Below are 26,562 nucleotides of genomic sequence, written 5' to 3' on the forward strand. Positions count from 1 at the left end.
TTTAAAGCTTTTTGTTACAAAGCTAAGACCTAATTTAAAAGAAATAGGATTAAGTATTAAAGCTTGAGAGAAACTTTCCATGCTAGTGTCTGCCTCAGGAAAAGCCTTTCTTAAAAAAAAAAAAAAGGTCATTTTTCTGAAAATCATGCTGCAAAATAGTGCTTTTTGTGGTTAAAACAAATAAGCTGTTGTTTCTCGTGGAAACTGTAGTGCTCTCAAAGATGTAAGCTCTGACAGCATGATACCTTGATGTCAGAGAGTTGCAGTTCTCTGAAAGTTGCACTGTACTTGGTGGAGATAAGGACAATGAGCTGTGTGGGACGCTGCATGGGGGTGCAGGTGGCTGGGTTCTGTGTCCAGCTAGCTGGCTTTGAATTAAAAAGTCTCCCTCCTGTGGACTCAGAGCTCTTGGTTAAGGCCAGAATGAGTCTGTGTATTCTTGGCATTTGACAGCTGCAGGATGCTTGCTCATCAGGATGGGAGGGCTTGGGTTTTGGGGTTTGTGGTTTTTGTTTGTTGGTTTTGGTTTTTTTAAGTCTTAACACTTTGCCTTAATTAAATTATTTGCAAGATTTAGCAGTTTCATCTTTATGCTTACCTAACACCTATATTACATCCTTTATTTTTCAGATGTATATAGCACTGATTTCCCTGCATGCTCTAATCATGGTGGGATTTCACTTCTTATATTGCTTTGAAGAAGACTGGACAAGTGAGTACTTGCAAAGTATCTCATTAAAATACCACATTAGCCTATGAATAAAACTTTACAATGGTTTCAGAAGAATGCTATCAGGGCTCTCCTGTGCTATCTTTTTTTTTTTTTTTTCATTTTTATCAATCCTGGAACTTTTGAATTCCTTCTGACCTGCTGAGATCTCTGTCCTGAAAATTCCTGTTTCAATTTAAGTCTGATACTGCCTAGGGAGAAGCTGAGATGTAAAGATACCTAGATAGTGTTTGTGCAATAAACTACTGTTGACATGAGCACAGCACTAAGTTCCTGAATGCCAATACAAGATCAGAGGGATGTGTATGCTCTTTTTTAAAAGGGTACTGTGAATCATTCTTGCAAGACTGCCAGGAAAACATGCTAACTCAGATCCAAAAATCCACCCTCACAGGAGCAAACAATTCCTCTCCATACAAAAAAAAAAAAAGAAAAAACAAAACAAAACAAAACAAAAAACCACAAACTAAAAACAAGCCCCATCCCTTACTCTGATGCAGCCAGTGAGCAAATTTTTTAAAAGTCAGTTGAGGTGTGTTTTTAATAACACAAATGGATGCAGGAAATCCTCTAGTAATGCTGGGTCAAGCAGCAAGCTGTCAAAGAATGCGTGTGCAGATGTGTGTGCTGCTTGTGGGTTTTTTTGGAAGAACATTAGCTTTGTTTTTCTTGGAATTTCAGTTGCATCATTCAACATAATGACCTGTTTAAATCTGTAATACTGCAGAACTGTATGTGACAAGGTTGTTCTGCAGTTCAAAACCTTGTAAAACTGCTGCCAGTCGCTGAGAACGTCTGGGTTTGACTAGAGTGGCCAGGGCCATAGGGGAAGGATAAGTCAAAATAGAGTTTCCTTTGCCCACTCTCTCAGGGCCTGTATCTGGGGAGAAGCACTTTTCCACTAGCCCCAGGTTTAGGTGGCAGAACAGAGCAGTCATGAGAGGTGGATCTATTGTTCCAACTGCCATGGATGTGTGCTGATTGTGTTAGCCCCTGATTATGGCCTGTTTTGTTAAAACATAACATCTCACAAAAAAAAATTTTACAACAGTAGACGGTGTGATTTTTGCCCTATAGCATTTTGCTTTTATAGTTACCATCACAGATTTTTTCAGATCTTGCCTGAATTTACACTACAGAGTATGAAGAAAAATAAGAATTTGGCTTAATCTGCCCTTCTTTAGTTTATGACTTTGAGCAGTTATGAAAGGAAGCATGCTCTGCTTTTATGTTGGTGTAACAAAAATAATTATCCTTGTGTCCTGAACAGCAACTTGAGATTTCTAATGGGACTTGATCACTGTGGAAAATCTGTTAAGATTAAGGTTTAAGAGAGAAGCTACAGGTGAAATGGAATAGAGTGAAGTGCTTCCCAGTGTGCTGGGGAAACACCTAAGTGGAAAAGAAAGTTGCATTCTTGAAATGTAGCAGGGGTTTGGAGTTCTTGGTTTGGTTTGGTTTTGGGGATTTTTTTATGTTTGCTTTTTTTAAAAAAAAAGAAAATCATGCAGGAGTGATGATTCCAGTTTCGAATATGCTCAGGAATGCCAGAGCTTCCCAGTGCACCTTTTTGAGAGCAGTACTCTTAAAATGTGTTGTGACAGTTTGAGTATGGAAAACTCGTGGCTTAGCAGATGTTTTGCAGCTGCTGCATTACCTGATCTTTCCCCTTCCAACGCCATTGTTTTGCCTTCACAGAATGCAGTTCCTTCTCTCCACCGACTACAGTGATCCTTCTCATCCTCTTGTGTTTTGAGGCTCTGCTCTTTCTCATCTTCACCTCCGTTATGTTTGGGACCCAAGTACACTCCATCTGCACTGATGAAACGGTGGGTGTCACACACACTCTCTCCATTACCTTGTCCCTGTCACCCTTTGTATAAGCAGTGAAGGGCTGCAGGGTTTTACCTCGTTACACGGGGAGCGGAATAAACTGAGCTAGCACAGCGCTGGGATGTGCTTTCTGAAGGATACTGTGAGAAGTGGTGTGCACCTGTGTATTGGCTGGGATGCTGGGCTGACAGTACCTCTGATAAGGTAGGCATTGGTAACTGGGATTGCCCTGTAGACAGTATTTGTCCCTGTGGATTCAAGAACCTTTTTCCTTTAATGAAGTGCTTTTATGTTGGTATTGTCTGAAATTCAGCTGTGTGTCCCCTGGTGTCACTATTTACAGCTTTGTGTGCTGGAAAGCCAAGATGAGTAGGTGGGGGAGGGATACACACACACACACGTTTCTTTTTAGTCTAGTGGATTTCAATTTTTAGCTGCTTTTGAAACAGTTCAGAAACTCTTGCCAGAGGGAAAAAGAGAAGGGAGTGGAGTAGGCTCCCAGGAACCTGCTGGATAAACTCTGGTGCAAAGCCACCCTGTGGTCCACGATTCAGAGATGGCGTGGTAGGTGTTACATAGTAGTGTTGCAGCACGTCTTATATCCCTGTATTTGCCCACTTTTGTAAAGATGGAGCTGGTGACTCCTGGGGATGTTGCCACACGTGTGAATCCTGCTGGCCTTCACCAAGCATGCTCAGATACCTGAATTAACTGGAGCGTCTGAAGAGAAGTAATAGTCTTAGAAGAGTGAAAACTCTTCTTGCTTCCTTTGCCTCCTCTGGTTTTCATTCACCATCAGTTGTTTGCCCATGGCCAGTTGAAGCTAGAATAGGTGTTTTTGCTGCTGTTTTTTTGAGCTATGACTGGCATTATAGACTGAAAGAGCCCGTTGCTCCTGTGTCATCTTTGCAGTACTTCTTTTAATGCTTGGCTTCTGCAAGAGGCTGATGTTCACACTGGGGCTCTTCCATGTTCAGAGGAGGCCTTTAGCTGTTCTTTCTGCTGGGGAGAAGTATAGTGTTGCACAGGACAAGACCCCGTGAAGCTTGAGTTTATCAGTAGATGTGTCAATTGGCAATGCTGCCTGGGAAATCATAATGTTAATTTCTCAATCTTTAGAAATTGTCTAGAATTTTTAGAAGCTGCTTCCTACAGCTGGACACCCAAATAAGTCCCCTGGTTTTCCCTTTCCCTCGTATTCTGGGAACTCGTAGGTGTTAAAGGAAAAATGCCATCATCTAAAATAAGAACATAAATATTGTCTTCCCCTGTTGGGCTGTGGGTTTTCATTTTTGTTTTTATTTTTAATACATACCAGTAAGTATTTTGCCCTGTGGAATGTGTCATTGTTGATGTGCTAGCATTCAGCTAGCTGTGTCTGGCACACAACCTGTTTTGAGCAGAGGAATATTTCCAGGTGAAATTCTTCCTTTCCTGGCTTGTTTTCTTGCAGTGTTTTACATCGTATTTTGGAGACAGGGCTGTGTCTTGCCCTTTCCTACATTCCTCTTCCAATCACTGGGAGACCTAGTTCCTGATCTTGTGTACGCTGTCCCTTTGGGATGGTTCCTTTCTTCCTGAAAGGGACCCAGAATCTGGGTATTTTGCTTTTACTCTTAAGAGGTGACATTTACCAAGGATCTGCACAACTCCCGTAGTTGTCCCACGTCGTGTTCTGCAGAGCTCCCAGAATCAGTAACTCGAGACACACAGAGGTATTACAGGGCATTAATCAGTAGCACAGTGAGACGTGTAGGTCAGAAGAAGCTTACCTTGCAAAAGATCTGAAGTTAAAGAACAGAGTGATCTGCCTGCTGCTGCTCCCCGTGGAACAATCATGCTCTCCAGTGACTGCACTCATTCGTTTTGCTTCTGTGGCAGCCAGGAACAGCTTTCCTGAGAGACCAAATTCATGTTGTGGGTTTTAGACAACACAGATAGTATTTTTATTTTATTTTTAAAATGATTGACTAGTGAATGTTTCAGCTGGTTGCTTGGTGGCTTATTTTTGTTCTCCCTCTAACCTATACTAAACAATGCCAATGATTTCTCTCCAATCAGTGTCTTACTTAACCCTTTCTCCCTGCTGCCAGCCCATGCATGTTTTAAGCAATGATTCTAATGAAAAATGAAGAGGCACCAGGTAGATTCAGCTACACTGAGCCATGGGCACTTCCTGAACTTGCTTGGTGAATCTGGGAGTCTTACAGAGATTATCTTTGGGTTTGTGGTTGTGTTGTTTTTTTTTTTCTTTTTTGTCTGCAAGCTTATAATGGTTTCCTCTATTCCATCCAGTTAGCACATGATGCTTTCAGCCATTAAAGCACATACTTTTTGTTTGGTTTTTGGTGTTTTGGGTTTGTTAGTTTTTTTCCACTTGACATCAGAGGCAATTGGAGGGCAACTTTTAAAAGGTTTGTGAAATATCTAGACCTGAACAAAATGAAAGTAATTTTATGACCAATGAATACTTTCTATCCTTTTTTTTAATAATATTTTTTTTTACTATAAAGCAATGAGAAGAAAAGGCAAGGCAGTACAGATGTATTTTTATTTTCTTACCTCCATCCATTGGATAAGGAGTAACTGAGAGTAGACTCTTCCCCAGATCCAGAACTAAAAAATATGAGTGTTTGACTGAAAATGTCATATTTCTGTTTTCAGGGAATAGAACAGTTGAAAAAGGAAGAGAGAAGATGGGCTAAAAAAACAAAATGGATGAACATGAAAGCAGTATTTGGCCATCCGTTCTCTATAGCATGGCTTAGCCCATTCGCAACACCAGACCAAGGAAAAGCAGACCCGTACCAGTATGTGGTCTGAGGAATTCTTGACCAGCATTTCCACTAAAATAGAAACATATTACAGCACTACTGTTACAAATTTTCCATGAATGTTTAAAACAAAAAAGCAAAACAAACTTTTTTAATGTCTATTAAATGGCTGATCATTGCAGAGGAAAAAAAAAAAAAGCCCTGTGTTCCACATTTTTAGATGATTCTGTATCTCTGGCTGAAACTGCTGCTGCTTTTTTTTTATTCTTTCTTTTTTTTCTTTTTTCTTTTTATCTTGATAACTTTACTGGCCTTTGTTTCTCTCTGCTTTCTGTATGGCATAACTAATGTTGAAGGGGCTTCTGTTTCTCTGTTGTGACCCACTTCTTCTGAGTAGATTCTCATGCTGTCTCCTGACTGTGATGAGCTCTGTGGAAGACATGTGAGTGCCAACAGCCCTACACAGACACCTTTGGACTTCCTGAAGGAGCACATTGCTCTTTCATAAAGTGAACTCGAGCGGGGAAGCAGACACCTCACTTTACCACAAGGTGCAAGACAAGAATGCAACACAGCAAGAGAGCCAGTTGACCTGGTGATCACATACAGTTCAAATACTTAAAACAAACGTTGCCAACGCCAATTCCTACCCCACCCTCCTTTTTCCTTCCAGCCACAGAACTGATTCCATCTTTCTGGCATTATTTTGTCTGTTCCCTCCCTTGCATGCAGGAAATTGTTGCCCTCTTAGGGTAACTGTGGGAGATTTAGAAGACTCTTTGGATTATTAAATGCCTTACACCTGCAGGAAAGAAAGCACTCTAATTTTCAAGTGTTTAGGGTAGCAGAATCATGTTGTTTGTGTGTGTTTGTCTTGTTAAATGACTTGTTAGAGCAGTGCCTGCTCAACAGTGTTAACGTGAAAAACTGACATGAATGCCCAGATTACTATAAAGACTCATATTGACGGGATGTGTCGGTGTACCAGGGTGATTGGTTTTGTTTTCTTAGCATTGCCCTGGTTTAGAGCTTTGAAAATCATTTCTCATATTTATGCATACATGTGTATGTGTGCAAACACACATACACATGTAAGTATTTTTGGTTGGGAAATACTGATGGTAAGGAGCATGCCTACTGTTATGAACTGTGTGGTGATGAAAGTGGGAGGGACAGAAAGCATTCCAAAAATGAGTAGAGCTAAATAATTCATAACTACAACTGACATCTTGTGTTCAGGCAGGAATTTTACTATATTTTTTGAGTCATGACTCCGATGGGTTCATCAAGTGATTGCAAACAAAGGAAAAATGCAAATCAGCTGTGTCCATGACTTCCGAGGAATTAATTTTATTTCCTTGGTTTAAAATAAAAAGGTATTTTTTTGGAAAATGACCTGTTTAGACTGCTTTAAAGCCATGGGGGAAGGGGGGGAGAGGAGAAATTTAATGGATGTCTCATTTTGGAAGTAATGTGAATGCTGCATCTTTTCAATCTGTCAATGCTTCCATATGGAAAACAAATGCAATAAAACTTTTCCAAAAAAACTTGTTTGCTGATCTGATTTTCTTTCTTTGCTTTAAATGTTGGGAAAAATCTATAATGGTTTTCTGAAATTTCTCTGCAGTAGGCAAGCAGGCTGCATGCTCAGGTGACCAAGAAGTCCAACAGCATCCTGGCTTGTGTCAGAAATAGTGTGGCCAACAGGAGTAGGGAGGTGATTGTCTCCCTGTACTCAGCAGTGGTGAGGCTGCACCTCAAGTATTGTGTACAGTTCTGGGCCCCTCATGACAAGAAAGACATTGAGGTGCTGGAGTGATTCCAGAGAAGGACAATAAAGCTGTTGAAGAGTCTAGAGCACAAGCCCTCTGAGAAGCATCTGAAGGAGCTGGGGTTGTTTAGCTTGGAGAGAAGGAGGCTGAGGGGAGACCTTATCACTCTGCAACTTCCTGAAAGGAGGTTGTAGCAAGGTGAATGTTGGTCTCTTCTCCCTTGTAACAAGCAAAAGGTCTCAAGTTATGTCAGGGGAGGTTTAGATTAGATATTAGAAGAAACTTCTTCACTGAAAGGGTTATCAAACACGAACAGGCTGCCCAGGTGGTTGAATCACTATCCCTGGAGGTGTTTAAAAGACATGCTGATGTGGTGCTTAGGAATACGGTTTAGTACTGGGGTTGACTGAGCTAGGTTGATGGTTGGACTCTATTGTCATAAAGGTCTTTTCCAACCAGAACAATTCAGTGGTTCTCTGATATAACAGTTAGCTGAGAGTTCAGCTTTTAAGTTTAAAAATTAGTTAATCAGTAGTACACAGATCTGTTAATTAGTGGTGTTAACTGCATCACTTGGAAGAGGCTGTCAGTAACTGCTCTGCTGTGTTAACAGGCAGTGTCTGTGATCCTGCTTCTCTGAGGTTAGATCATTAGGAGTGCATTGTGTCCCTGCTGCAGGACTGTACGGAGGGAGCCATGTGAGGGAAGTGTGGCTTTTGTGTATGCATTTCCTTAATTAAAGTTCAGGAAAAGTTTAGGTTTTGTTTTTATAGTGCTGATACTGCTGATAGTGGAAAGCTAAATCAAATGTATTGAGGGAAGGGACTTCAGTCACCCAGGTAATTAACAAAAGAATGCATCTCTCTGTACAGTTCATTGCTTTAAAATCTGGTTTGATTATCAGTTCCACTAGTGCATGTTCCCATTTTGTTTATCCTTATTTGACATGTATTTTGGAGCAACATTGGTTACGTTGTTACACTGTGGAAAAATTTGTAACTACTCACTTTCTCTTGTTTCAAACAGATGCAGAGGGTTAAACAGCTTTATATAGCCTGGTTATTTTCAGTCACACTCGTTTCATTTTGAGCGAAGCATTATCACAAGTTGCAGAAATGTCCATTAGTACCTGTTGTGTGTGTGCCTCAATAACTGGGGGTCCTCAGTTTTATTTGCACTGTATGACCTGGTGGTGTGATTTGAATGATGATAAGTGTGGGTTGTTATTCATATGAGAAAGGCAGACTTACCCATTTGCTCATGGCAAGTATTTTCTCCAGCAGAGCTACCTGAGTTCAGGTGCTAGTTCTGTTTTAGCACAGCCAAGAGAAACTGAAGGACAAACTCTACCAGAGGTGGGGGATTCTCTTTCCTTTGGAAAAGCTAAGGGGTGCTCCAAGCAGGAATGGTGCAGGGAAGTGCTGTAAGGAAAGTCTGCCTTAATCATGATTTCTGATAGCAGCTCTTCTTCCTGTGGCTTCCCCTTACTCGACAATGTGCTAACAGTACTTGCCTCTTCTGCTCTCTCTTCCTGTTTGGATTTTTTAAAATGTGTTAAACAGAAGTTAATTGAGTTTCTTCCAACACACAAGAGCTGTCCCGCAGATCACTTCTGGGTCAGGCCCTGCAGCCCAGCATCCTCCTCTGGCACTGTGCACAAGCAGATTCTGAGGGCAGTAGTGGGAGAAACGGGGTATATCCTACAGCATTACGTGGTAACACATCCACCTTGTCTTATTGCTGTCCCCGTGTTTGCAACACTACCTCTTACTGAAATGGGATTGTCCAGTGTTTTGCATTTCTCTGTGTATGTCTTCTCATTCAGTATTTGTTTAAAATTATGTAATTTGGAATAGTGAAAAGTGATGCTTACCAAGCACTGCTGTTTTGGTGGCATTTTTTGTTGTTTTTTTTAAAGTGAAATAGCTGCATGATGGGGAAGAGAAACAGCTGTTGGTTTAATTTGAAATACAAAATTCTCACTTTCTAAAATACTAGTGAGAGAATTGGGGTAAATATATTCTTAAAAAAAAAAAAAGTTTCATTAAACAGTAACAAAATGTCTTCAGCAGTTATGCATTCCTTCCTTCCTTCCCCCTTCATTCTTTTTTTTTTTAATGCAAAACGTCATGCCCTAATGACTGTGGGGCAGGCAGCCAAAAGTAGCCTGGGATACAATTTTTAAAACTTCTGCTCGTTTTCAATACGTGCCTTGAGGTCGTGGCTGGGAGAGAGAAAGTGTGTCCGTGCCTGTGCTGATCAGCTGCCCCCTAATCTGGTGTTTGTACAACCTCAGCCTGACCTTGCTCATCACCTTGGTTGGCAGATAGTGTTCAGAGCAAGTGACTGGTGTTTTTATGGGGAGGGGAGAAAGGAGGTGCTGCCCAGAAGTGTTAAAGACCTTTATTTCCAGTTTAGATGGCAGCGTGGATTGAACAGTGCATGTCTGAGGGCAGGGTTAAAGCTTGGGCTGCTGGGGAAGGGTTTCAGTGCTTGGTGCGTGTTTCTCCTCCTGTCCCATGCTTCTTGTTTTCCTTCTGTCTAGATACTGCCGTGATGGTTTGTTGCTAACGTGTTAGAAACCTCTGCAGTTCGCTAAGGAGCAGCTGACAACCAAAGCTCCTCCTCTGCTTTAAGCTGCTAAAGCTTCTGCCTCCTGGTTGCATGGCTGCATGTTGCTGGAACCGAAGTATCCCAGAGGAAAAGAGCGTGGTAGTGCTAAAACCCTTTGCCAAAGCTCTCCTCTGCCATGAATAATGAGCGCTGACCCTCCTGGCTTACCTGGCAGGGAGGTAAGGCTGGGCACTGGCCATGGCAGCGCTGTGTGCCTCATCCCAAGGGGCTGGAGGCTGCGAGGGATTTTCCCTGGAACAGTCATATTCGCAAGCTTGGGAGCAGAGCCAAGGAGCACGTGCCAGTGCTTAGCATTGCAAGATGCAAGTTTGTGCTTCAGGGCTTGGATATTTCCCAAATTTGCAACCCCAAGGACTTAAGTTTTGGGATGGCATCAGGCCTTTTTTGCACATTGGCTGATGGATTTCTCTTTAAGTTAGCATGAGGAATGTGGTGTAAATGAAGCTCACAAAAGCTTTGCAGCTAATTCTTCCATTTATGATGTGTTTTCTCCCAGGCTTGCTCATGCTGACTCAATGTCATTGGAAAACCAAGCTGCTGCAGTATTAAAATGTTGTGTTATTTATAAGGCTTGCTCTGAGTGCAGCTGTGGTGCAGCTGAGCTGTTGTGTGGATTCACTTCCCCCCTTGCAAAGCTTTGAGATGTTTTGTGGGTCGTTAGGGAAAATCTGTGGAATTAGAACGTGACAAGTATATTTTTCATCCAGCTCTTCTAAAATTGCTCTTTTAAATGGTTTTAACTGAATTTGCTCATTTTTCCTTTCCTTGAGTTTCTCAAAACTTGGATCCAGTATTCTTGCTTCTCTAACAACAGAGTTTTTACATGATCATTTGTATATTATCATGAGCACGTCATACATGGCTGTAGATCTGGCTCCTCTCCTACTTACGTAGTTCAGAAGATGTGCATTAAAAAAAAATGGGCCCTATTTCACACAGCAGTAGCCTTACAAAAAGGAAATTCTTAGGTCCATATTTTTACATGGAGAAGAATACCAGACAAAAAATGTCTCTGTCCAGATTTGAAGGACCTGTAATTTAAATGCAATCAAAATATTTGCTTTACCAGAAGTGGGATCCCTTGGAGGGAGGATGAATCACAATAGTGACTGAGCAAGGCTCTGGGTCCACTTTGAGATGACCTCTTCCACCCAGATAGATTTCCTCCCATCACAGCAGGTGTCCAGCTCACTTTGTGATTTGGCTTTAAGAACTTGTTAAATGGAAATTGTGTTCTTAAGTACTTGCTCTTAATTGTCAGCTTCTAGTGACAAGCCTAGTTATGGCTGTGGTCAATTCCTGATCACTGAAAAAAGCTGCAGTATTTTGCCTCTATCTGAACTACTGTAAAAAATGCCCAAATAAAGTGACATTTCAAATTTTAACTATATTTTGTTACTTCTTGGAGAGCTTAAAAAAACATCAGGAGAAGAAATCCAAGTTTCCAAAAGGGATGGCTTTTTAGAAGCTGTCCCTTTACCATTAAAAATCAATAGGAACTCTTGCTGAATGAAGTCACCAAGATTCAGATTGTCCATGAATTCGATCTTGTTTTAGGGTTTTGTTACCAAACCCAGTACTGCAGGAAATCTGTCTTCCTTGTTAACTAAAACCTGATCAACACCCTGGCTGCAGGTGGGCAGTTCTGCACATGTTATGATGTTTATACCTGCTATAAATGTGAGATGACCCTAAACCTTTTCTCTTCTTGCAGGGTATTGAGCGTCTTAAAAATCAGAGGCCCACCTGGGAGAAGATCAGTGGCTGGGAAGGAATGAAGCTGGCATTTGGTGGTGCTTTCTCCTTGGGTTGGTTCAATCCCTTTTCAGACCTGAACTGCAAGAGCCCAGAGCTGGCTGAAGCGGCAGCAGCAGCTCCTGCATCTGCAATAATGACTCAAGAAGAAATCGAGCAGTTTCTTGCTCGAGATGTTGCCATCCAAGTGTTGCATGAATAAGCAAAGCATCCTCCAAGATGTCAATAGCATCTTTCAGGTTTTGGTGGGGTTTTTTTAATAACTACTTGTGCTGGAGATTTAAGGAGCTGTTCTTTAACATACTTTTGGTGCATTAAAAAATTCAGGAGTATTATCTGGAAGACAGGTACAGCACTAGCAGAAGCAACACAAATCTCCAGAGAAAGCTTTATAAATTACAAGATTCATAAGCTCCTTTTTTGGACCTGTGGCAGGTGCTTTATCAAGCTTTTCTTACTTGGCCTTTAAGGAAAGTCTATGATTGTTTGATAGATTGGTCCCAGTTTTCTGAAATGTGCAGCCCTGAGGAGTCTGGTTAATCTTTTGTTCTTACAGCCTTTTGGAGGCCTAAGTGATAAACCCTGTGAAATAGCCAGATTAGCCCAGGTTTTCTTGAAAAACACATCCTTTTTAGCTCATCCCATGGATGCTGCCTCTGGATTATGAAAGCTGCTGGTGCTCAGGTCTTAGCAGAGGTGGGATACTGGGCTACAGACACAGCAGCTGAGTGAGCTCACTCTGGGTGTAACTCCTTTGGGCTCTAAAATATCTCCATGGATATATTTTAACCCTCTGTGCTGGTGGGGCTGCTCAAGGCTGATGGTGCTTGGCTGAGCAGCATTGGGGTCAGCGAGCTGATTGTGGTGCCAGGCCAGCAGGAGTCTTCACCCATGGTCAGCACAGCCGAGAGCAGGCAAGTATTGGCCAGGCTGTTGAGACACTGGTGGGGGGAAGAAGCTTTCACCAAGGGACTGTGGTTCATTAGCACGTGTGGGGCAGGAGCTGCCTGGCCAAACTCCGCAGCCCAGAAAGCTGGCAGCTGGCCTAGGCTGGGCACCAGGCATGTTTCTACAGCCAAAGAACACAGGGAGGTGTGAACACTCTGCTGATGGAAGTACTGGCTCTTTCTCTTTGACTTGTCTAATTTAGGTGTCTCTTTTTAAAATTTTTATTCAGTAGCCAGAGTTAGTTGAGAATTAATGTTGCTTCTTAGTCTCACTGGGGCTTAACCTTGCCCTACTAGTGCTTGCCATTGTGCAGGGCTTCCTAATGCTAGTTTTGCAGCCAGCTCCTGGTGAGCATCGGTGAGTGCACAGGAGGAATGTGCACGGCTCAAGGCAGGTGTCACTGCAGGTGGCAGTAGCTGCAGCAAAGTCCTGCAGAGGTGACACTAGCCCTGCTGCATTCAAACACACTACAAGCACTTGGCATGCTCCAGATGTCAGGTAGTGTAGTTTTAATGTAGAGGTCTTTTTAGTTGTTGTCTTCTCCTTATCTCCCTTAGGTTAACTGTCAGTACGTTTTGCAGGATATTAGAGACGTGCTCCTGGTTTTTCCCCACAGGACATGTTTGACTTCATCTTCCCCCTCTGTAACATGGACCAAAGATAATTGTTTCCTCTCAAAAGTAAGAGAAAGGAGTTTGGGGGATGAAAACATAGTATTGTGAAAGACCTAGATGAAGTTTCTTATTATTTATAGAAGCAATACAAAATGGAATTTGTGCAAGATTTTAAATTTTTTTGCTCCCCAAAAAACTATCTTAGTATTTATTACTGGGGTGACATTCGGGGCTAGTGTGGAGCAATGAGATTCTCTCCTGGACTTGTCCTCTGCCACAGCAGTCCTTTTTTCTGGCAAAAGGTCTGGGAACAAATCAAGTGCCATGACTGTTAGGAACACAGCTTGGCTAAAATCCAGGGGGTATTCCCAAACAGTCATCCCATCACCTGTTCCCTTTAGATGTCTTTTGTTTTTCAATGGAAAATAGTTTTAGAAAAAATTATTGGAACCTGTGTATTTATAAAAAATGCCTTTTGGTAAAGGGAAACACCCTGGTTTTGAGGGGAATCAAGGTGTCATTACATGTCATTTAGATGTGAGGTCTCGAATGTCATTGCTCTGTGCAGCAGTGTGAGAGCAAGGGAAGAAGCTCTCCTGCTTTTGTACCAGCCTGCATTCCTCTCCATCAGCGTTCCACGGGAAAGGGGAACATACAGGGACATATGCAGATCTATAAGGGATTTCCTGTAGGGGTGTTGAAGGAGGTAAAGAGGGCCCTTTTTAGCTCACGTTTTCTAATTTTGGCTTGCTGCTTGTCCTTATCCAGTTAATGTCCCTGCTTCCAGTGCGACGTCTGCAGAGTGGGAATGGTGCTATGGGGTCCTGAGAGGAGAAACTAGGTGGTGGTTGAAAATCACCTTGAGGCAAGTGCACATGACGATGCTTCTTGGGACATGGACCCCACTTCTGTGGCTTTGGTTAGGCACTGATGGAGGCAACATATTTCCTTCTTCACTCTCAAACCTGGTTCACTTCATCATGAGGAGAGAGGCCCATGATGTTTCCCACTGCTTGCATTGTTCCTCAGGTGCTGAAATTTCTAGGCCCTTTTGTTAATAACTGAAATGGAAAAGCAGTGTGAAGTGGGGTGAGAGTCAGAACAGCATCTCCCCTCCTCCCTCAGTGCAGTTATGGGAGTGAGAGAATGTTCCTGTGCCCTATGCAGAGATGTGGGCAGCCAGCCCAGCCCCGGTTCTGGTGCCCTACAGAACTGGTGGGGTGACTTCCTACGTCCAGTGAACTGGTTCTCTTGGAGTGTCTTGGCTGTCAATCTTGTCCCCCTTGGCTGTCAATCTCATCCTCCTCTTCCTCCCTCTTGAAGCTCCAGTGTTTCTCGGTGTATCTCCTTCCTGTCTTGCTATAAATGTGGCAACATTTTCTTGTCAGAAATTGCAAAAGTCTTCACAAGCTGGAAAAATCTGTTTTATCCACAGCTCTGGTATAAATCTCCTTCTTTGATGACTACCTGGTAGCTTGAGACCAAATGTGATTTTCATGAAGTTGAAACCAAATCCACTGTTTTCCTTCCGTTCCCTCCATGCACTCTTTGCCCCTTGCTAAATCGTGCCTTCATCATTCAGGCTGTGCTGCTGTGGTCCTGGTTGGCTTGCTGGGCCATAGGGAAGCACTCCTCCAGAGCACCCAATGTGCTGCAATCCACTGGAGATCCCATGGCTGCTCCAGTGTGAGGTGTTAATACATGATGGTAAAGGTCATGGCAGACGTAACAAGTGTTCTTGTACTTATTATCTGGTGTCTTCTACAGCAGGTTTTCTATGCAAGTAAATAATTTACATCTCTTGAAAAGAAATATATTTTGCTGTTTGTAACTACTTTTTATGCCTCTGGTCACTACTGTACTTATTAAAGAGCTAATACTTCATCTGCCAAAGACTGCCTGTTCCTCCCTTCCCTGTGGTCACCTGTGCCTGCCCTACCTGGGGAGAGGGGTCCCTGCTGCTGGCCCTGCCACCACCACAGGTGGCCTTGTGGGGACCCAGCGCTGCTGCAGGGCACCGGGACACTGGGGGCAGAGGGCTGGAAGGGGTGGGGGGAGTCTGACTGTCTTCTGTGGCCCTGCCACCGCCTGGGCATTCCTCCAGGGGTCCCCTAAATGTTTGAAATGCAAGGGAGTAGTCAAAATATTTTTTTTTTCTCCTTCTTTTCCTTCTCTCCTTTTTCCTCCTCCCTTTTTTGCTCCTCATTCTTTATAGGCTGGCACATAATCAGGTGTATTTGCCATTTCTTTTTTTCTCCTCTGCAGCCCTAATGCTTGAACATTTGCCTTTCAAAGAAACAAATAAATAAACCCCTACAGTTGAGCCTGGGTGGCTCAATTTCCTCTTTCTTTGTGGGAATGCTGGGAACCCTGACTGCTGCTGGCCTTTTTGTGGCAGCGCTGTGGAGGAGAGCCATCCCTTGCTCAAGAGGTGCCGGGGTGTGCAGCTCTGCAGTGGGGCCAGGTGGGCTCCAGCTGTGCACAGCTGTTGTTTTCCTCAGTGTGACTATGGCTGGAAGAGCTTCAGAGGTACATCACCATTAAGGTCCAACATGTAATTCAGGGTGGAAGGGGAAGGACAGAGGTTACGTATTTCTGATGAGGCATTAGTAATGGTGCTGGAGATGGTACTTCTTCCAAAAATGCATTAAAACCTCCACAAGAAATTGGATCAGGAGGAAAGGAAGATGTATGAAAAATGGTCTTTGGGGAGACAGTGCCAGGTGTGCTCTTGTTGTCTAAGGACAATAAAAGGTGTACGCCAGTACATTCCCCAGCTGGCTAGCCAGGAGAGAGAGGGAATCACCCAGGAGAGGTTTGTTTGAAACATTTCCTGAGCTGCGCAGCAACCTGTGGTGTGGTCAAGTCCCTGGGTGGCCTCCCATGGAGGACCACCGTCCAGATAGCCAAGCAGCTGGAAAACACACCCTGAGCTCACACCCACTCCCAGCTGAAGCTGGCACCTTGGTGAGCTCCAGTCCCCACCAGCCCCCACCCCATGGACTCATAGCCTGGCAATACCATAAAACCCAATCACGCAGTTGATTTTAACAACCTTTATTGAATCACGTTTAACTGCAATCAAAGCAACTGTATTCTTTAAGTAATTTTAATTCCCTTAGCTTAATGAGATTTTTGGATTTCAGTTTGGGAGTACTATCTAGCAACCAAGGAAGAAAGAATTGCCTAAGATGCACAGCAGTGCTGTATGCTTAGCAAGGCCATTTACACCCCGCTGAGGCGCTGATCCTACGGGGTGATGGTGATGGTCTTCTCTGCAGAGATTCCTTTGATCTGGGCTGCAGTCAGCTTGGCTACTATTTTCTTCTCTCCTAGTCTCGTTGGAGTGCATATTATTTGAGACTTAATGATCCTACCAGGCTCTATATCCCTGAGGAGAAAGAAAGAACAAATAGTCCCATGAGCATGAGTTAGGTTCTTAATAGCTGCTTTTCAATCAGTTTGCTTAAAGAAATACCTGCCATGTGTGTTTAGGGTGGGTGATGCCCTTTTCCTGTAGCCAACATGCAGCAAGCAGGGCTTGGCATGGTGGTGCTGGCTGGTGGTCCCTGTGACACTGAGGAACTTCCCCAGACTTTCCTGTACTGCTGAAACACTAAATTCAGCTCTGAAAGAAGCAGCTGCTTTTACACTGGCTAGGAAGCACCTGGCATCACAGCAGGAGTGTGGGTAGAGCCCCTATCATGCCTGAACGCCTTGAGCATGTCAAGCTCTGTGTGGGTCTTTCTGCTGTGTGGGCTGCACCAAAATGAGGCATGGTTTTGAACATTGCTTGCAAAGGGCCCTGTTACTCCAAGTCTACTAACCACTTCTTCAAAGGAAATTAAAGAAAAAATAAAATAAAATAAAAAAAGGAAACAAAGCAGAATTCTGCCATGCTCCTTTGGGCTCATCTCATCTCATCTCTGGGCTCATCTCCTTACCCCTCATCAAATGTTGACATCTTAAATAAGCCCAAGCCCTCCACCATCAGCTTGCAGTTGTCCAAGCGCACGTTCAGCTTGTTCTTGAAGATGAAGGCACAGGTGAACTCCTCATTCAGTCTGGCTGTTTCTGGCATCTGGCAGAGGAGGAAGGAGAGAAACAAACCCAAAAGCTGTCAATCAGAGAGGTAATAAAGATGCTGGAACTGCTGCCAGTTTGCTCCTCACCACAAGTGCTGTGGGAAACAGGCCCCCCCAACCCTTTCCACCCTCCCGTGGCACCATGTGTCCTTCCCCACCAGCTGTTTTCCCAGATTTTCTCTGGTTTCTCAACACATTTTTCCTTCAGGAGGTAGAGTTGTAGGGTTGGAGATGGGCAATGTACAAACTGACATCTTCCATCCAGCAGCCCCTGCCTGCCTTTGTTAGATGGGGCAATAAAATCATGGCTGCTTTCAACCTCCAAATAAAGCCAAATAAAATGCCAAGGATGGAGTATCCCAAGAGGCAGGTTTTGGGAGATCCTCCCAAGAATGCTAACACCACCATGGTGGTCCAGCGAGCAGGGCTTTAACCCTTGTCCCAGAGGACCTGGGATGGTGGCTGCCTCACCTGGATGACGATGGGGGGGTACTCAAAGCGCATCGCTGTATCCTTGGTGAGTTTGTCATCTGTCCCCTCGACCTCAGCAATAGCAATAACGTGGATGAGCACTTCATCTTCCACCATGGCCAGAGTGTTCATGTACACATCGGCTGGGATTCTCAGGGGGATCTGTGTCTCTGGGGGAGAGAAAACACAGCTCGGTGCTTCATCACATGCCCACGAACTGGACGGCAAGTTTGGCTGTGGGGCCTGGTGCCCCTGGGTGCATATTTGCCAAGATCATCCTACGTTTGGCCAGACCTGGGGGGCCCGAGGGGGAAGCCCCAGCTTGGCAAGTGGGACCTGGCATACACAGCCTGTGGGAAGGGTGGCTGCCCCCACACCACCTCCCCGCCAGTTCGAGTGCTGGGTCAGGCTCACATCCAGCATCTTGGCAGCCCTTGTCCATGGCTGCTCCAGCACTCAGGAGGAGGCAGAGGAGTGTGAGGTTGGGTACATTTAAGCCTGTGTCCCTCAGGGTTTCTCTTAGGTACTACTTGCTATAAAATTAGCTGCTTTCCTTTCACTTCAGATTTTATCTTTAATTGCCTGGACAAACTTCCAGTGGCTTGGAAAAGCCCCAGAGTCAGCAGCGCTGGAGCTGGAATGTTGTTTTAGCCGTAAGGCTTCCTGGCTTCTGGGAATAAAAAAAAAAAAAAAAGCCTGTCCTAATTTCTAAGTGTATGTAGCTACCCTTATGTCCTACCCTGCTGCATTTTGACAGCCACAGTATGAGTGAGAAGACATAGCAATCACTAGCAGCAAAGAATTTTTTGCAAGAGTGAATATACATTTGGAATGAGCAAGTGCTGTTAATTATTCATCACTCGTTAGTCTCTTGTTTAGCAAATTTCAGCTCCATTGCTGAGGATCAGAAATGCAACCCAATTTGCTCAAAGATATGCAATGAGCAGCAAACAGCTCTTGGGATCATCCAGGCAGGCAGCTGTGAGGTTGAAATTTGCTTGGGTGAAGAATTCAGAAAATAATGCTCACCAGCATCACCACCAGCTGATCAACATTAGAGTGGCAAGCACAAGAATAAAAGAAAGGCAGATACACCCAGTTATCTAAATCCTGTGAGGGATCTGACCTGTATGGACACACGTGAAACCTGTGGTGGCATCATGGATGCTTACACAGTGAGGCCAGTAGGGAGATGCTCCAGTACATCTCACTCACACAGTCAAAACATCTGTCTGCCCACACTGATGTATTTCTAACCATCTCGCTGAAACTACAGCAAGGACAGGACCTTGATGTTCTGGTCCCTGCTATGGTGGGATCCTGATCCATGGCTAAGGCTCCCAAATGCAGTAACAAGAGAGGCAGGCACCTCCTACTCTTTGTGATGTACAGAGCCATGGAGCTGTTACAAATGGGCTCAAGTGAAACCCCAGACTGCCCACAGAAGACAGCAAGCTTTCTGTGCTTACCAGATTTTCCTTCAAGGATGACGGCCTCCTTGACATAGCCGAGGTTGGCCACAACATTCCCAGTGTAGGACTGTAGCTGGCAGGAGCCAGTAAGATTGATGGTCCAGCTTCCAGGAGCAGAGATCTTCACTGTGATGGCCAGTTCAAGGGGATTGCCAGGATACAAAGCTTCTGTATTGGATATCTCAAGCTGGAGCCCTGTCTTGGAGACTGTCTCATGCAGGACCTCAGGCCTGGAAAGCATGTCATCATCCATAGGCACAGCCGAAGCGAAGCGTCCCCGGGGTACAAATATTGAAGGGCGTAGGAAGGAGCAAGCTTTCTCCATAGCCTTCCTTTCCTCTTCAGAGCCTGGATGAAAAACAATATGGGTGATACCTGTACCTCAGTCTCCTCACCCAGAGCCACCTTCCCTTTATTTATGCTTCTGCTGCTGTGCAGAGAGGATGCCAGGGCACTGATCACATCCAGCCTCGGCTCAGGAGACCCTCTTGGTTCATGATACCACTGGAACTAAAGGTAACATTTTAGATTGGAAGAATTTCCTGAAGGAGACACTCTTAGAGGATGGATGCTCTTAATTTTTTCAATCTAAGATCTTCCTGTTCCTCACAGGGAAGGGTTTAGCAGTCTAGCACAACATGGCTGGACCTGATGCAGGGAGAAGCATGGGAAGGTAATGTGAGGGTCTTTTTGTTTCCTATATGGTCTGGGGAATGGGAAGACAGAAAGAAATAAGAAGAAATGAAGAAACAGTGAGTCAAACCACTAGGCTGGTCACTAAACCCATTTCTTTCACTGCTGGCATGCTTGCTTGCACCTGGCCCTAAAGAGCAGCCTGCAGATGTCACCACAGGCATGAAGATACCCAGGAGCAGTGCTGCTTCCCCCAGGTCCCCGGGCTTTACACAAGGTTTGCCACTTCAGCTCTACCTCTGAGGTTTTCTCCTGGAGAAAACTTGCATTGTGGGGTGTCCTACAGAACCAAGGGTCCCCTCTTTGGCACTACTTTAGAGAATGGGGGCAGTCACCTTCAGGGAACTTGTACTCAAGGGTGATGTCCTCTCGCTTGTCCTCCCCCACAGCTTTTGTGCTTATGTTCACGCCGATGCCTTGGGTCTCTGTGCCAATCCTGGTGTATTTCTCCTTGCCATTCACCTTCCTGACGATCCAGTAGACTCTGTCAGCATTCACTTCCGCATACACAAACTTGCTGTCATAGGGCAAATACACATCCCCATCTTTGACAGCCTTCAGTGGGCATGGACCACACTGGAAAATACCTAGAAAGCACATTCAACACCATTTATTTCCAAATAGAGGCAGAGCTTCCAATTTTTATTCCAACCTTAGACCCATCCAAGCAGGAATCTGTGGTCATGAGAGTTGACCCCTTGTAGTAAATATTCCTCCTACTCAGGGATGAAATGCAAAAGGCCCCATTTATCTTATAGCTGTTTGGGCTTTTTTTGTAGGTAACCAAGGTCTGGTAAGGGCTTTTAAGTGTTTCCCCTCAGTTAAATCACTTTAAAGTTTGGAAGTCATGGCTCGATAAAGGATTCAACCAAGTCCAACCAACCTGTGTTTGATCTCCTGGCAATACACCACTGTCTGCACAGCCTTGAGGATTAATGTTTTCTTTCATGCCCCCAAATTCCCTGCATTTGTGCAAGGAGGGTAGCCACCAATTTTGGCAGTCAGTTCTTTCATTTACCAATTAGAGGACTCGTGACTTCCCCAGGAGAGCTCTACAGAAAGTATGTGGAAAAGCTGGGAAAAGCTGTGGCGCCTCTTAATACGGGCTGCTTTGAGTCCTGAACTTCACCAAAGAAATCAGAGGATGGTGGAAAGAGAAATTAGCTCCAATTTCCAGCTGTCCACTCCAACCTCTGCAATGACATTCATATTCCCACTGTGTCCTGCAAGGTTGGTTTTCTGCCTGCTGAGAAATGCTGTTCCTCCTGTCCAGGCTGAGATGGCAGGAGTGAGACCTCCAGCTGCAAGATGCTATTGCCCAAGTGCATGAAGATGCACATGGAGAGTATGTTTTGCTGACTGGGAACCATGGTTTTCATATTAAATGTTCCTGCCTCCCTTAGGTGTTCCAGAAGAGCCTCTATAGGCAGGTCCTACCTTGACTTTGCTCCTGGGGGGTTGCATCAATTGCCTGCCAGCCATCAAACCCTGTCGGCAGGTCTGTCCGCTTCATCCAGACATCATTCCACACATGGAAGTTCCTGCATGCATTTGGGTTTGAAAGAAAAAGAGTGAGCTGTTAGAGCCAGAAGAGTCAAGATCTCCTCTCTTAATCTTCAGTTAAGGGCAGGGTTAATGAGAACTTGTGTATAATCCCAGACTTCCTCTCTTTTCCGTGCAGCAGACCTGAAGCAGCAGGGAAATTCTCTAAGAAAAGGCTGCTGGGGCAAAGAAATGCAGTGCTGTGGGGTGGCATGAGGGATAGGAAGCATTAGTCCCCTTTGGCAGTACCAGATGGAGTCGAGGGACCTCGTGTTCAGTTTTTCTCCACGTTCATTCAGGTAAACATCAACTCTCAGGTTCTCGTCCGTATCGTGTGCTGAGTTGAAGTTACTCACACAGCGGGATGGGATCCCCAGGCAGCGCATCACTGTGGCACAGACAGACAAAACACAGGGTCACAAAATCACTGAGGTTGGTAGGTGCCTCTGGTCATTGTCTCGTCCGACCCCTCTGCCCACCCAGGTTCCTCTAGGGCAGGCACTCAAGACCATGTCCCAACAGCTTTTGAATATCTCCAAGGATGGAGACACCACAACCACCCTGGGCAACCTGTGCCAGTGCTCAGTCACCCTCACAGTAAAAAAAACCTCTTTTCCTCTGCTCAGACAGAACTTCCTGTGTTTCAGGTTGTGCCCATCACCTCTGGTCCTGTCACTGGGCATCACTGAGAAGACCCTGGCTTTACTTGCCCCACTTCCTCCTGTTGTATATTTATACACACAGATAAGACCCCTGAATTTTCTCTTCTCCAGGCTGAGCAGTCCCAGCTCCAGCAGCCTCTCCTTACATCAAGGATCCTGCCACCTCTGGTGCTCAGAAGCACAGTAATCTGTCTCACGAGCACAGTAATTAGGATACTAGAGAAGGGACACAGTTCACTCTTTACCTGTAGTGAGGACTCCTGCAAAGACCCAACATTGGCCATAACGGACTGGCTGCTTGGTTTTGTAATACTTCTGCAAAATTGTGACACTCCCAATCCAATCCATAGGGGAGGTTCCACTGATGTAGTTCCCTGACCAGTTCCCTAGCAGGACACCATTGTCATCATTGGCATTGACCTGTGGACACACATACATGCAAAGGAGAAAATATGGGGATGAGGCTGACTGAGGATTAAACCCTGGAGCCTCTGCAGACCCTGTGTCTCCCCAAGGTGCTCCACAGCCCTGTGGCACCCCGTGAGGCTGCTGGTGCCAGATGGTTGGAAACCCTCCACCTAGATATACAGAGGGAGGTGGCACTACTGCTTGGGGCAGATGTAATGCACTGTATCCTAAACCCCAGGGCTCCCAAAAGGGTCCCACGATAGACAGTAGTTTCCCCCTGAAACACAACCTTCATGTTGGCTCTGCCACTGCAGCTGCTGCGGAAGGATAACCACTGGGGCACCTGCAAGCTTTGGAGAGAGGGAGATGCTGTATTTTGCTTGCCTCTTTTCCTCATCCAAAATCCACCTGGCTCTTTCTTTGCAGTTTTGCAAATGAACCCATTTCAGATGCATCCTGAATTGGTGTTCAAAGCCCCGGGGAAAGAAGAACAAGGAAGAAGGAGCAGGGAAAGCTGGAGGGGCAAAGCACTTCTCCAAGAGAGCCGTACCAAAGCAGACATGACTCTGGACACAGACACAGGATCCCTTCTACGGCTCAACTTGAGTTCACTTTTGTCCAGCATATACATGCAGGCATCCAAGACGAATTCCTCAAACTGTTTGGGAAAGAAAGTGGAGACATTTTTATATACCACTCTAAAACAGAATTTACTCAATCACTACAAAGTCTATCTCAGTACTTGGCAGAAACTATCCAACTAGTCCTAACTTCTCAAGCCTAACAGGGCTTCCCAAAGCTGTTTCGTCCAAGGTAGTGCTTAAACGAAAAGCCACCTTGGAAGAAAAAAGCCTGTCTCATGTGGAGAATGGAGTGGACATCACAACGGAGCCGTCGGAACCTGACCAGCAATCTTCACTCCTGTGAGTAGTTCTAAGTCACCTACGTCATTTCCCTGCAGCCCTGAAAATTACTCACAAGAGTAATGAAAATTTAAGAGGGCTACAGATATTCAGTCTATTGACACAGGTACAAAGCAAACCCTGGGGGGAAAAAAAGGTACATAAATGCAGATTATGACAGCAAAAGATTCCTAATTAGCAAAGGCAGATAAAGCTCCCTTAGGTCCAATTCACAGAGATGTCAAACATCCGATCCAATGAAGCTTGGCAGAATATCAATATCAATTCTCATTGCTTAAGAGCAGAACAAATATTAGGACAGGAACAGCCCTATGGATGATGCCCTTTGGCCCATTTATGGAAAAAGCATGGGTGCCAGTACTTTTGCTGGGTTATCCATCTCTTGCAGCTTGAAATCACAGACTTTTTAAACAAAACAAAACAAAAAAGAAAACAAAAAGAAAAAAAAGAAAGAAACCCTACAGATTCCAACATTTTTTGGTGGGGAAGTCTGTCTGGATAGGGTGTAGGATGCTCCATTTAGATGCCTGTGTGCTTTCTATGGAGTGCAAGTAAACCTACTCTGGCATCCACCTCTTATCTCTAGCCTGAGGGAGTTTGTTGTTCCACTCCACTGGAGTTATCTCAGAGGAAGCGTGGAGGAACACCCTTCCTGAGAGGGTGGGCTGATCATGTCTTGCACCAAACAACTCACAGCTGGTGAAGGCACCACTTGAATGACAACCTCTGCCAGTGCTTTTACCCTGTTTTTTCCCAATCATGATGCAACAGGTAAATAATCAGGTTGTTTTCCCCCTCTCCATGTCTCACGAGCTGGTTACCGACAGCTGCCGTGTTGCGTGACAGCAGGGAATTCTCCTTATGGGAATCTTTTCAAAGAAAAATGCTCTGTCCCATTTTCTGTTTCCTTTGCCAGGGATCTCGTGATCCGACTATGAACATGCCAGCAAACCCCGTCCTCAAGCTGTGGCTGGGGATAACACTTTAGCACACATGGTTACTCAAGGCTCGTAGCAGGATCATTCAAGTGCTTTGAGCTACTCATGGGCTTAAACTCTTTTCAGGTCTGATTAGTTGAAACAAATGCCTACAGAAGAAAGAGCAAAGCAGGACAGTAACACCGACAAGACAACTGTGTTTTACCTGCCCAAAATTCCAGGGTCTAGGGTATATGCTGTATGAAGACCCAACATAGATTAAGCCTGTATCATTGAGAACGTACTCCTTTCTCTTCGCCTCATCATCCAGGAAGACAACGTCATCTGGAACAAAAACAAACCCCCTCAGATGTTAGGTGTTTTGCACACATGCTATGCAAAGTTTTCCTTGGAATGCTAAACTAGGGGAGCTGGTGGTGTGAAACATTCACACCAAATGATGACCCCTCAGAACTGACATTCTATTGCCTGTTAGGGAAGAATTTCCTATAAAACTATCCTTTATTTCACTCCTACAGGTCAATTGCTATATGACCAGTGTTTTATTTTAGTGAAAAGGTTCTTTCTGAATAAACATTTTAGGATGAGGTAGACAGCAGAGAGAACTGGGGGACTGATTCCAACCAACAAAACATGTTTCTTTAGTCTGGTCATGTTTTTATCTGGATTTAAAGCCAACCCATTTGTCTCAGTTAACCTTTGTGCTGGCCTGGGGAAACAGAAAGGTGACGCAGAGGTGCAAACAGAGGTGACACAGAGATGCCCTTTAAACCAGCACTGGGGACTCCCCAGTCAGTAGCTGGCTTATTGCTTTTGCCCAGCTTCCCGCTGGCCCTGTGAGGATTCTGCTTGTGGTGTTTCAGGGGGAAAAACCCCAACAATTTCTGTGGGAAACAGAGGAGGAAAAATGTGAGGAGAAGCTCTCCCAGGGACAATCCCTAGCAGCAGTAATTACCACCCTCGACTGCGGGACCACTTACCTTTGCACCAAGGGTTGAATAAAAGGTAGACAGCATCATTTTCAGGCTTGTAAATGTTAGTTCCAGTCTTCACGTTCAGCATGTATTTTCCCACTGGGGCCTTGGGCGAGCTGGTGACAGACAGCAGGCACTGGAGAGGTGACAAGGAGAGATGGCATAATGGACCCTCCACCATGGCCATAAGCACAGCACAAGTACAGCACAAGTACTGAAGGTGGTGGCCACAGGGGGAAGAGGGATGGGCACAACCTGCGCGTGCAGTGGGGGAGCAATTAATTAAACAGGGCAAGGCTGCTCCCCCCCTAAAATTACAGAGTTAAGGGAAAGCAAGATGGGGATCTGTAGTTTTTCTCTGTTGCTGCCAACAGGCTCTGTGTTGCTGCCCTTCACCATTGACCCATGCGGGAGCACGGCCCACGGGCCCTACCTCTTTGCCACTGTTCTTGAGGATGGAGATTTGCCAGCCACCAAGGTCCTGCTCCCGCCTCGGGTTCAGCGACATTAGAGTCCCCCTGAGTTTCATCGGCTTTTCACCTGGAAACAAACCCAACATGAGATATGGGAGGGTGCAGGCCTGCAGTGACCGTGCAGTGTCCGGTGGAAGGACCAGGCAGATGGAGGCTGCCGGGGACCTCCCGCTCTGCCTCATGGCCACTGGGGGGGACACTCACTCACCGAGGCCAAAACGCAGCGCCAGCTTGTCAGCAGCCTGCAGCTCTCTGCTGAAGGTGAGCTGGACCTTGAAGGCCTGCCCACGCCGCACCACCAGGTTCTTGATGTTGTATGCATCCGTGTGGTGGAGGCGGCCATTCTCACTCTTGAGAAAGTCAACCCCAACGACCTTCAGATCAGTCCCTGGGAAGCCGTCAGCAGCGAAGGAGAAAGAAAAAAGAGAAGGAGGTTGATGATACATTGCTCAGTAAAGAACATTTTCCTCTTCTTAATGGAGCCCTGTGGGTCATCAAAACATCAAAGTGTCCAGTGAGCTAGCACAAGGAATCACACTAAGGATCATCAGAGCTAATGGATGGTACAACAATGTTTCTATATATAGAGAGATATAAAATACTACACTAACTACATTATACTGCACTACACTACACTACACTATACTATCTATAGATAAAATATAGTGTTACGTAATACAACATATATAATGTAACATCACATAATGTAATGTAATGTAATGTTTCAAGGAGCAGCTGAGGGAACTGGGGTTGTTTAGCCTGGAGAAAAGGAGGCTCAAGGGAGACCTTATCACTTGCAACAACTACCTGAAAGGAGGTTGTAGCAAGGTGGGTGTTGGTCTCTTCTCCAGAGTAATGAGT

At 45.0% G+C, this 26,562-nt stretch overlaps 2 protein-coding genes across 7 annotated transcripts in view; one reads left to right on the top strand and one right to left on the bottom strand.

Annotated features, from left to right (window-relative positions):
- Positions 1-14,953, top strand: part of ZDHHC3 (zinc finger DHHC-type palmitoyltransferase 3) — a 34,180-nt gene extending 19,227 nt beyond the window's left edge. For 4 of the 6 annotated variants that reach the window (XM_051610637.1, XM_051610634.1, XM_051610635.1 and 1 more), the window contains exons 5-7: positions 631-712; positions 2,429-2,559; positions 11,458-14,953. In XM_051610637.1, the coding sequence (XP_051466597.1) occupies positions 631-712; positions 2,429-2,559; positions 11,458-11,700 (456 nt within the window). In that variant the 3' untranslated portion in view covers positions 11,701-14,953. Of the gene's footprint in view, positions 1-630; positions 713-2,428; positions 2,560-5,227; positions 6,884-11,457 lie in introns of those variants that run through there. The other 2 variants (XM_051610639.1, XM_051610640.1) reach the window with 2 other exon arrangements.
- A 1,208-nt stretch (positions 14,954-16,161) lies between these two features.
- TGM4 (transglutaminase 4) lies at positions 16,162-26,147 on the bottom strand. Its single transcript, XM_051610234.1, has 13 exons — positions 25,910-26,147; positions 25,662-25,768; positions 25,235-25,364; positions 24,460-24,578; positions 22,944-23,051; positions 22,231-22,405; positions 21,573-21,711; positions 21,219-21,322; positions 20,117-20,368; positions 19,086-19,436; positions 17,617-17,786; positions 17,005-17,141; positions 16,162-16,451 (listed from the first exon to the last, which is right to left on the bottom strand). Exons 1-13 carry the CDS (start codon positions 26,145-26,147, stop codon positions 16,310-16,312), a joined length of 2,172 nt encoding a protein of 723 aa, XP_051466194.1. The 3' UTR covers positions 16,162-16,309.
- Positions 26,148-26,562: the final 415 nt, after the last annotated feature.

This window comes from Apus apus, chromosome 2, assembly GCF_020740795.1.
Source record: "Apus apus isolate bApuApu2 chromosome 2, bApuApu2.pri.cur, whole genome shotgun sequence".
NCBI classification, from domain to species: Eukaryota; Metazoa; Chordata; class Aves; order Apodiformes; family Apodidae; genus Apus; species Apus apus.